At 44.6% G+C, this 12154-nt stretch overlaps 1 protein-coding gene across 1 annotated transcript in view; it reads right to left on the bottom strand.

Moving 5' to 3' along the window:
• The window catches only part of LOC114641866 (genetic suppressor element 1-like), an 84585-nt gene that overhangs the window by 13899 nt on the left and 58532 nt on the right, over positions 1-12154 (bottom strand). Inside the window, exons 9-11 of the mRNA XM_051928963.1 lie at positions 11832-11944; positions 11252-11501; positions 4245-4448 (exon numbers count right to left, since the gene is read on the bottom strand). Of these exons, the coding sequence (XP_051784923.1) occupies positions 4245-4448; positions 11252-11501; positions 11832-11944 (567 nt within the window). The remainder of the gene's footprint in view (positions 1-4244; positions 4449-11251; positions 11502-11831; positions 11945-12154) is intronic.

A 12154-nucleotide genomic window follows, 5' to 3' on the forward strand; every position in this document is an offset into this window, starting at 1 on the left:
GTTGCCATGTCTCTGTCTTTCCAACCTGTGGCGCATGATAAACATCGGTAGAAATAAAATGAATTGCATTTGTCATTCCAAAAGATGCCACATCACAGACATTAACATTGCTTTTACAAATCCCACCTTAATTGGCATGGAACAGAGACATTCCAACAGATGACGCATCAGAAGCATTTAAGTCATTATTTTATTACTACAAATGTTTGTTATGTGCCAGCTGTTAAAATGCACTGCATTTGTCATTCTGTTACCACATGCATTACAGAACTGCATTCCTACAAACATTAATGCTGAGGTCTGCGTTGTGAGAAAGCCAGCCTGACCACAGACAGACACCATTTTAAGTCCACCACACACGATTTATTAAACTATTTACAAACACCAAGTCCATAAACAGTTCCACACGAATCACCCTCTCTCTCTCTCTCTCTCGACCTCACAATGGTCCTCTTCGGGCTGCCATCTTTCCACTCTCCCAAGCCTGGTCTCCTTCCACCTGACACCAGCTCCCTGACTGTTAGAAGGCAGCCCCTTTTATGTTGCCCCGGATATGCCCCAGGTGCCCCTTGATGAACTTCCGCCGGCACTTCCTGGTGTGGCGGTAATGCTGGCTTCCAGGGCTTCAGGAACCAGAACCCGCCCCCTGGCGGTGGGCACGGGCCCCTATAGGGCTCGGTTCCTGTGACCCCCATAGCAACCAGGGCAGCTGTCCTCTCGTAGCAGAGGCGCTATATAAGCATCACAACTGCCTGTGACAGTTGATTAATTAGATTTCAACCTGTCTTAGATGGGTAGCACTCCTAGTGACTTAATGAGCCTATAATGCACACATTTCAAAAATGCAGACGTGGAAGACTGGAATTATAATTCCGAACGGAGATCCGATGACACGTTCATAAAAAAGGTAAAATGAGCTTTTTGCAGACCAAGGTTTAATGACATGTATAACATTTGGTAGCCCCAATAAGCCGTATTTAAAACCATGAAGCTCATGACTGGCCTGACATAAATGGGGTGGTTGTAGTGAGGAGTACAGTCTACCCAATAAATATTAAAGACATAATCACGACAACACCACATAATACCACACATTAAACACTTAAACTCTCAAGATTGTCATCTTCTCCTCCAATCGCTTACAAAGTTCCGATAGAAATCCCACTTAATCCACAGTAAGAACCGAAGCTCCAAGACACCAAACCGAGAGTCTACTGGTAGTGATAAAGTCAGAGTCCCAGGGTGGGTGGCGCTCGGCTCGACTCCGTGGTCCTCAAAGTGTGATTCTATTTCCCTTCTCTTTGATCCGAGATATATGGACTTTCCTTCATTACAACTTGGGAATAATCCACTCAGATGTGGCAGGATGCTCCTCATTTCGTGAATCATTTTTGTCGTCCCTTCCTTTGTGATTCTCATTTCGAGAAAGAACATCTCAAGGCGGGACACCTCTGTGTTGGAGACGCACTCTGATTGGCTTCTCGGAAAGTAGAATAACTCAAAACCAAAGTCCTCAAGAAAACCCAGCTAAGAAATCTGTGCCACTGTGCACAACATTTATCCATCCATCCATCTATTATCCAACCCACTATATCCTAACTACAGGGTCACGGGGGTCTGCTGGAGCCAATCCCAGCCATCACAGGGCACAAGGGAGGAACAAATCCCTGGGCAGGGCGCCAGCCCACCGCAGTCTGCCAATCACCATAATGATAAATATTTGGTATTTTATACCAAAGGAGGGGGAAGAAGGAACAAGAAGGAAGAATGAAAAAAAAGAAAAGAAAAGATGAAGGAAAGAAGGAAAAGAAGGAAAAAGAAGAAAGAAAGAAGGAAAGAAGAAAAGAATGAAAAAGAAGAAGAAAAAGAAAAGAAAAGGAGAAGAAGAAGAAGGAAGAATGAAAAAAGAAGGAAAAAGAAGAAGATAAAAGAAAGAAGAAGAAGAAGAAAAGAAAAAAAGAAGAAAAAAGAAAAGAGAAAGAAAGAAAGAAAGAAAAAAAGAAAGAAAGAAAGAAAGAAAGAAAGAAAGAAAGAAAGAAAAGAAGAAGAAAATAATGAAAAAGAAGGAGAGGAAGGAAAGAAGAAAAGAAGAAGAGGAAGGAAAGAAGGAAAAAGAAGAAAAGAAGCAAAAAGAAGAAGAAGAAAGAAAGAAGGAAAAAGAAGAAGGAAAGAAGAAGACAGAAGAATGAAAAAAAAGAAAAGAAGGAAAGAAGAATAAAAGAAGAAGAACCCACAGTCAGTCAGTCCATTTCCCAACCCGCTATATCTTAGCACAGGGTCACGGGGGTCTGCTGGAGCCAATCCCAGTCAACGCAGAACACAAGGCAGGAACAAATCCCCAGGCAGGGTGCCAGCCCACCACAGGGCACACACACACACACCAAGCAAACACTAGGGAGGAAACCCATACAGACACGGGGAGAACATGCAAACTCTGCACGACATTCAGTGGCCTCCAATGACAAGAACATTCGCTCACCGGCCACTTTATTAGGTACACCGGTTGGACCCCCTTTTGCCTTCAGAACTGCTGTGATTCTTCATGGCGTAGATTCAACAAGCTGCTGGAAACATTCCTCAGGGATGTAGCTCCACACTGACATGACGGTATCACGCAGTAGCTGCAGATTTGTCGGCTGCACATCCGTGATGCGAATCTCCCATCCCACCACATCCCAAAGGTGCTCGACTGGATTGAGATCTGGTGGCTGTGGAGGCCATTGGAGTCCAGTGAGCTCACTGTCATGTTCAAGATGATCTGAGCTTTGTGACGTGGTGCATCATCCTGCTGGAAGGAGCCATCAGAAGATCATCATAAAGGGATGGACATGCGGTCCACAACAAGAGTCAGGTAGGCTGTGACGTTTAAATGTGGCTCAGTTGGTACTACGGGGCCCAAAGTGTGCCAAGAAAATATCCCCCACGCCATTGATCCATTGATACAAGGCAGGATGGACCCCTGCTTTCATGTTGTTGACCCCACCATCTGAATGTCGCAACAGAAATCGAGACTCGTCAGACCAGGCAAAGTTTTTCTAATCTTCTGTTGTCCAGTTTTGCTGAGCTGTGTGAATTGTGGCCTCAGTTGTCTGTTCTTAGCTGACAGGACTGACACCCACTGTGGTGGTCTGCTGCTGTAGCTCCCCATTCTGCTTCAAGGTGTGACGTGTTGTGTGTTCAGAGATGCACACCTCAGTTGTAACGAGTGCTTATTTCAGTGACTGTTGCCTTTCTATCAGCTCTGACCAGTCTGGCCATTCTCCTCTGACCTCTGGCATCAACATGGCATTTCCACTCACTGACATTTTCCCTTTTTTCGGACCACCCTCTGTAAACCCCGGAGACGGTTGTGTGTGAAAATCCCAGTAGATCAGCAGTTTGTGAAACACTCAGAGCAGCCCGTTTGGCACCAATGGCCATGCCAGTCCCCTTTCTTCTTCCCCATTTTGATGGTCGGTTTGAACTTCAGCAGGTGGTCTTGATGAGGTCTACAGGCCGAAATGCACTGAGCTGCTGCCGTGTGATTGGCTGATTAGAGATGCGCCATTTAAATGTCACAGCAGAAATTGAGACTCTTCTCCAATCTCCTATTGTCCAATTTTTGGTGAGCCCATGTGACTTGTAGGTTCAGTTTCCTGTTCTTAGCTGACAGGGGGGCACCCACTGTGGTCTCCTGCTGTTGTAGCCCCCCACCTGCTTCAAGGCATTCAGAGCTGCTCTTCTTCACACCTCACTTGTAACGACTGCTTATCTGATTGCCTTTCTATCAGCTCTGACCAGTCTGGCCATTCTCCTCTGACCTCTGGCTCATAGAATTGCCCCTCACTGATATTTTCCCTTTTTTCAGACCACTCTTAGTAAACCCCAGAGATGGATGTGTGTGAAAATCTCAGCATTTTGTGAAATACTCATAGCAGCCCGTCTGGCACCAACAACCACGCCATATTTAAAGTCACTTCAGTCCCCTTGTCTTCTTCTCCATTCTGATGCTCGGCTGGAACTTCAGCAGGTGGTCTCGATGAGGTCTACAGGCCGAAATGCACTGAGCTGCTGCCATGTGATTGGCTGATTAGAGATTTGTGTTAACAAGCAGTTGAGCAGGTGTACCTAATAAAGTGGCAGGTGAGGGTATCTACACAGATACGCAAAGACCACGTGTGGCACCACTACAGACAGGAATCTGAAACGTTCAAAACTGAAGGGCTTTTCGGCCAGGGTGACAATGACAATTCTCCCCTTCTTACCGCTGTCGCTCGCCACGCTTGTTCTCCCAGAGGGGCTACTTGTGGTCATCCATTGAGGTGGCTCCTCAGTGGCTGCTCCGTCACCATTTGCCGACTGGCTCTGCTGCTCCACGTCCACAGTGTGCGTCTCCTCACTTTGAAACGGAGCTTCATTGTGGCCGATGGCTGAAGACACGGAGAGGCTTCTGCTGTTTGGAGCTTTTTCTGTAACAACAGCATAAAATGTCATGAGAAGTTCTATCCATCCATTATCCAACCCGCTATATCCTAACTACAGGGTCACGGGGGTCTGCTGGAGCCAATCTCAGCCAACACAGGGCACAAGGCAGGAAGCAAACCCTGGGCAGTGTGCCAGCCCACCGCAGGGCAAACACACACACACCAAGCACACACGGGACAATTTAGCATCGCCAATGCACCTGACCAGCATGTCTTTGGACTGTGGGAGGAAACCCACGCAGACACGGGGAGAACATGCAAACTCCACGTAAGGAGGACCCGGGAAGCGAACCCAGGTCTCCTAACTGCGAGGCAGCAGCGCTACCCACTGCGCCACCGTGCCGCCCGAGAAGTTCTATTCAATGCAAAAGCAAAAAATCCAGAAATGTAGTCAGAAAGAAAGCAATGAGGATCAAAAATCCAATAAATAGAAGCAACCCAAGTAGACTCGGCAACTGCCCAGCATGGCTGGAATGAACCTGGCAGTGATTGGCAGGTGGCTCCACCTCCTGGGGGGAACACCCACAAAACAGACCCGCATAGACCCGATGAAAAATAAAAGAATGACGTAAATAAAAAGCAAACAAAAAGGGACACAAAATATGAATTTGAACTCCAGCCAGGAGAAGGTACCCTGACTGAGACATGACAGCCATCGGACCACTTAAATAAAAGTTTAACTGCTGTCAGGCAACAGCTTGAAGGTTTAGGTGATGGTAACGCTCCACTGAGACAGGAGGTGGCGCTGTCTACTAACGCTCGCTCTTCTTCCCCGGACTCCGTTCCATCTCTGATGTCACTTCTGGGGTCCGCCCACCTGGACCCGCCTCTTCCTGCTAATCCGGAGGAGCCACCATCTTGTGCAGTCGACCTGAGACAACAGGCTGGACGACTCGTTCCTTTGTATTTTACAAACAGTTTATTTCCAAAGCTTTGATTAGAATTGTGTGCAGTTGACCGTAAGGTGCCCCGAACTTTTGACTTTGCCCTGAGTTTTCATTACACAGCAGCCCGTCGATAGTAACATTCATATCTATAGTCTATACCAGGGGTTTCCAACCTTTTTTCCCCTGAGAGCTCCTTTTACAAAATGAAAATGGCCGAGAGCTCCTCATGTTTTCTAACGTTTATTCGCATCGCTTATTTCAACCCAAACAAACTGAATAAGCTCGTTTTGCCGGAACATTTACAAAATGTTGGTGTCCACAACTCACATTTTGCATTAAAACATCACAGAAAAAATACTGAGTTCACCTGCAAGTGCATTTTGTACGTCTGTATGCATTTTCTAGCGTATCTCACACTATTGAATTAAAACATGAAGGCTGTCAAAAACAAACAATGCCATTCCAAACACACAGATCTGACGTCTTCATTTGTCATTTTGTCACATGTCACTGTGTCACTTTATTCACAGGTCCAGTTGCATGTGTGATGTGTGTTTTAGTTAGTCAGATGGCTGGCACTGAGGTGTATGGTGGAGTGGAGCCACTCGGGTTCACTTTTATGGAGTCGTTTAAATGTTCGTCTCTTGTTCTGAACTTTGACTTCATGACATTCATGTCAGACTCACAGAGGTATGGAGACCCAAACAAAGCCGACATCTTCAGAGCCCATTGGTGAAGATCCTTATAGTTATCTGGCTCTACTAAGCTCCAGCAATGCTGAGAATGCTGTTGAGACTTTAACTACACTTTATTTTGAAGGTTTACTAATATAAAATACCAGTAACGGTTATCGTGCAGTGAATACACTTGACTTGAGCATTCATAGTATTCCTCCTCTTTCTTTCTCGGTACGTTTAGCATTCATTTGCTCAGAGGTTGATGCGCTTGCTGCTTCCTGAGCCGCTCTTCTTTACTCCACCTTCTTTCGTCGGCAACTGATTGTTAGTTTTTGTGTTGCAATTACTTAGTACATTTTCTTTAATTTTTCACTTAATCTGGCACTTAAATCTTCAATCTGCTTCAAGAATGATTAGCGAAGGTAGTTGGGAATGAGAACGGCGCCCGTACGCATGCGCGTCACGGCCGCCCTGCTGCGCGTGACCGAGTTGATTTTCTTCTATAATACGGTACCGTGGCTGTTCGTTTGTCTGTCCAGGATTTTAATTCACCTGTAGCTTGCAAACCGTTTCACCTATTGACTTGAAATTTGGTACACATATACTACGTGGTCTACTATTCGCTTTCAGGGTTATGATTTTATTACTGTTTTTATTTTATTGTATAAAGAATAATTAGCAAAGGTGGTGGGAATTGAGAACGGCGCCCGCACGCATGCGCTGCTCGGCCGCCCTGCAGCGCGCTGCCGAGAGTTGATTCTACAATAAAATAAAATAAAAAAAAAGAGTAATAAAATCATCACTCCGAAAGCGCATAGTAGACGTCACGTAGTATATGTGTACCAAATTTCAAGTCAATAGGTGAACCGGTTTGCGAGCTACAGGTGATTTAAAATCCTGGACAGACAAACGAACAGCCACAGTAGCGTATTATAGAAGAAGATATAAAATCCAATGTCTGCCTGTCTGTATGTATGTCCGCTTTTCACGAGAGAACTACTTAACAGATTTAGATCGGTTTTTTTTTTCTTATAATTTGCTTGAACATTCCGGTTGAATCCGCGACTTCTCTCATTTCGCTATGTATCGTAGTTGGCTTGCGGTACCGATTTATTAGCGCGCGGCCCTCCTCAGTCACGCTGCAGCCTTGGGGCGTGTTCCTTAACTCCGCTTAGCTAGCGTACGAGAGAACAATTAAATTTAAACTTTGTTTGATATTTAAAATAAAGTGTTACTTAGGTCTTGATGCGTTTAAGTCCGGATATTCCTTTAAGTGTATGCCACATTGAAAAGAGAGATTGCAATCAGATTGTGGATCGTGATTTTGTGTTAATATGATTTTTTTTTTTTAGAAAGATCGCCCACCCCTAATTTGACTAATCAAGTTTTCAAATTTATGTTGGATTCATCAACCCTTTGGCAAGCTACTTGGAAAGGGGTTGCGAGCTATACCAGTAGCGCACGAACGACGTGTTGGGGGACCCTTGGTATATACAGTACAATCCCGCTTAACCGGCCACCTCGGGACTGGACCTATAGCCGGTTGCCGTATTGGCCGGTTAATCCGACGCATACTTATTTTCATGTAGAAAAATATTTCTAAGACTAGTCATTTAGCCCGTTACAATAACGGGCGCTAGAACAGTAGTGCATAAACATTAGTAGGAACAGTCTATATTAAATGGCAAGGGACTTTGACCTCATTCTTTTTGTTGGTCGTATTTTTCTTTCTTTCAGCTTTTCTTTTGTTGATGTTTACTTGCTGAGCTGACCGTTGTTCGTGGGCTGCCGCCGTGTATTGTGTGTCTTTAATTTTCTGTGACAGTAATACTGTCTTGTACGGCTCTATTCAGTAAGGGCGCGCACAAAAAGGCGAGCTTCAAAAGGGCGACCTCAATTGAGCACGGCGAATAAAGACGTTCCTAAATAATTTAGTTCAAATGGCTCTGGAATATGTGAAGAGCAACAAAGGTGCAGATCTTTATTTACGCGCGTCTTTATTCGCTGCGCCCAATTGAGTCTCGCCCTTTTGAGGCTCGCCTTTTTGTGCGCGCCCTTATTGAAGGATACCGTCTTGTACGTCCGCTGGCTTGTACGTCTGTAATCAGGGCCGGATTTTCCTATAGGCTAACTAGGCTTCAGCCTAGGGCCTCAAGATCAAGAGGGGCCTACATTCAAATTGTTAGCAAAATTTTATTATCTCTCATGTAATTTACAAACTTAAAAAAAAAGGAGAAAGGGGCTCATAAGTGGAATAGCCTAGGGCCTCTGTTCATATAAACCGGCCCTGTCTGTAATATACCTTTAATTTTCTCTGGCGGTAATACAGGCGTGCGCGTCAGTAATATGCCTTTAATCTCCTCTGACAGTAATACTGGCTTGTATGTGGCTGTAATATGCGTCACTGTATTGTGTACCTTTAATTTCCTCTCGCAGTAATACTGGTTTGTATTTCCGTAAAACGCCTCTAACTTTCTCTGACAGTAATATCACGCGTCGCACCGTCCACCGCGCATGCGCACTTCACCAGAAGACACGGACACCTGGACGCACACAGGGATGTTATTAAAGAGGATATGTACTGTACCTCTTAGACGTTCGTGAAGAAACCATATCCACAAGGCTTTATCCATGATTTCGCACACGGGTTTGGTTTCTCGTACAACGACTGGACAGTGTGGTGTAGCGGGTCCACAGCTCAAGTCAAAAAGGCAACTTTTTAAATAAATAAATCGTCGCACTCGCGGCTTAGCGAGTATGTGTGGCCGATCGGTTCCCGGGTAATTTGTGATGCGTGCGATCCTAGCTTAAGTGCACAGGTGAGGAGTCCTCCACATCCATAATTGTTCCCGTGAACTGCTAATTGCCACATCTGATCCACGTCCCAGTGATAAATATTTTATTTTAACAGGCCGGTTAATCCATCGGCCGGTTAATGCGAGGCCAGTTAAGAGGGATTGTACTGTATGTATACACACTGTATATAATAACACTGTGTTTAAATATGTGTGTGTATGCACTATATGTGCAGCTGGAGATCCACAAAGGGAGAAAATGAATCACATATCATAAAGTAGTTTTTATTTCTGAGCTTTCAGCCCCTACCAGGAGCCGTCATCAGAGGATAATGATTAGACTTACAAGAATCAAAGGCAATATATAGCAAAAATGACATGGGGGGGGGGCTAAGTCAGTGTGAACGGTATCCGTCAATAAGGGTGCGCACAAAAATAAAAGTGAGCTTCAAAAGAGTGACGTCAATTGGGCGCGGCGAATAAAGGCAAACGCAACAAAATTATTACAGAAAATTTATTAAAGGCAATGATTGAACGTATAAAAAGGTGAAAGCAAGAATATTAAAACATCCAATTAATTAATGCATGAACTTCTAACTAACTATTTCTAAAGCTCTCTATATTTTTTGTATGACAGCGAGACGAACATTTTCCAATCCTATATTCAGTGCATTTCCAGATGTGTTTCCCGTTGATAGTTTTCTCCTTTCTGAATATTAATAAAGTATCTATCTATCTATCTATCTATAGCCTTCGACTACGAGTAGATCTGCACCTTTGTTGCTCTTCACATATTCCAGAGCCATTTCAACTAAATTATCTACGAACGCCTTTATTTGCTGTGCTCAATTGAGGTCACCTTTTTGAAGGTTGCCTTTTTGTGCGCGCCCTTATTGAATAGAACCAGTGTGAACAGGGGGGGTTATTGGTTGTAAAGATTTTACTTATTATGAACATGTGACTTAGCCCCCCCCCCATGTAATTTTTGCTATACAGTATATTCCCTTTGACTCTTGTAGGTCTAATCATTATCCTCTGATGACGGGGCCAGGCCAGGGGCTGAGAGCTCATAAATAAAAACTACTTTATGATACGCGATTCATTTTCTCCCTTTGTGGATCTCCAGCTGCTAATATGCAAACCGTATCGCAGACCTTCTCTTCCATTCGCACTATATGTATACATAGAGCGCCTTCAGCATGGGAATGACGCTATATAAATAAAATGTATTTTATATCTCTCTATTATATAAAAATAAAACCTGAGACTAAACTTTGTATCCTGCAACGAGACGCGACTTTCTCAGAGAGACACTTTCACGCCCCACAAGACGAGTCTTTGTGCCAAGAGATTTCACCAGGCCCGGGGCCGGAAATAAAAGACAAAGAGTAGAAGACAAAGTAGAATGTCGTCAAGAAGTCAAAAAAATGTTGGCGCATGCAAAGCAGGTTAGAGATAACGGAAATACAAAAATTCAAAAGTCTCCAAAAAATGATAGTAAAGATCGCATTAGCGTGAACACACGGAAATTATTACTCGGTGAAATAACGGAACAGCGAAAAGAGATCGAATATATTGCTCGGAGACTTGTAGATCGTCTAATTCGTGTTGCCATCAGGGAAGAGTTGTGTTTCTTCCCAATGAAGAGGCGTATCTGCGAGAATTAAAAGATTTGTTGTTTGGTGAAAGTGAAATCCCGTGAGAGAAAATTTCAAGCCCCGCGAGACGAGACTTTATGCAAAGAGAGTTGGAAAAGTCCCGCCCACTTAACCACGCCCACAGCTCAATCATTTCTCATTTGTCTGAATGCTATCGTCAGACACAGTTTGTGTAGAGAGAAAGAAACGAGATTCACTCCCGGGCAGTTGTGTTGTCACGATGTAACTCCAAACAAAGGAATCCAAATTCATTGCGATATTGACGAATAGGTAAAAGTGAAAAGAGATCAAATATATGGACACAGGTGATACAACAAAAGGAGGCAGGTATTGTTTGGATTTAAACTTTAAGTCAGAGACTTGTAGATCGTCTAATTTGTGTTGCCATCAGCAAAAAGTCATCTTTCTTCCCAATGAAGAGGCCTATCCACAAGAATTAAAAGATTTGTTGTTTGCGAGTGGCAGAGATGCGAAGTTGCTGGCGCGTAGCGCAGGCAGGGGGATTGGCGAGAGAAGCCAGCAGGGTCCCATTCTCTACACCTCGCAGAACGTCCACAGCTGGTCCCCTTGAACCTGATGAATGCCTCTGGCATGGTCATCAGTGTTGGTCACTCACTGCCCGGTCTGCTGCAGGTGTGGCTTTCATAACAGGCAAGTAGGCCTACCAGGAGTTGAGCTCTGCTTCACCTTCTGCCTTTTTGGTGCCCATTTCAATGAATTTGCTTTCTGTTGAATCACTGAAATCAAATCGGGACTTCAGGTATTGCTTACCTCGTCTCTGATGCGGAGAGAGCGGCTTCAGGTCAAACATGGCCAGAAACTGTTGCTTCTCCTCAGGGTTCATGGCACCAGTTTGATCCAGCAGGCGCTGTCTTTCTTGCTGGCACAGGACCTTCTTCATCTTCTCGGCTGGTCGTATGACTGAATTGTGGCTCCTTCGTAGCGGCCTCCTCTTCCTCCACTGTTCGAGCCTCAGTTCTTTTCTCCTGGTCAGGTTAAGCAGCTCCAGAAATACCATTTTCTGCAGAGAACATAGCAGGGTGAACAGAGGCCAAGCCAGGCAGGAGGGAGTTCACCCAAAATAAGGGGAACACAAAAATAACTGACATTCCTTAGACTCGCCTTCAAATGGGACACACAAACTGAATACAGGGAACTACTCAAGGGGACCCCTAAAGAGCTTCAATGACCCCATTTCAAACGATAATTCTACCACTTAGTGAGTAAAGATGGAGGAAATACCAACAAATGGAAGGGAGGTCCAGTAAACCTTTTGTTTGCAGCGGATTAGGAACTTTGGAGACCGAGCTCAGTTAGAAAATGGATGGACACACAGACGTGTCCTTCTTACCCCAGGGGTGCTGCCCAGCTTAAGAGGTGAATGCCTCGCCAGCCTCCTGATCAGTTTGCTCATCCTCTGCTTGTAGGTCCCACTTGAAGAGTAGTCACAGTGGTAGGATGAGCCTGCAACAATTAAAACGGCACAAAGATTTACATGCGACTGAGCAGGATGGTCTAAAGGAGATCATGGAGTCCACACACTGTTGTGGGACACAAACTCCTGACTTCCACTGACTCTCAATGGTGGGATACTCTTCGAAAATGCATTCCTTCAAATGTTTATGATGCACCATCTGTTGGAATTACAAATGAAATTCATATGTCTCTGTTATA

The sequence above is a fragment of the Erpetoichthys calabaricus genome, chromosome 6 (genome assembly GCF_900747795.2).
Source record: "Erpetoichthys calabaricus chromosome 6, fErpCal1.3, whole genome shotgun sequence".
NCBI lineage: Eukaryota > Metazoa > Chordata > Cladistia > Polypteriformes > Polypteridae > Erpetoichthys > Erpetoichthys calabaricus.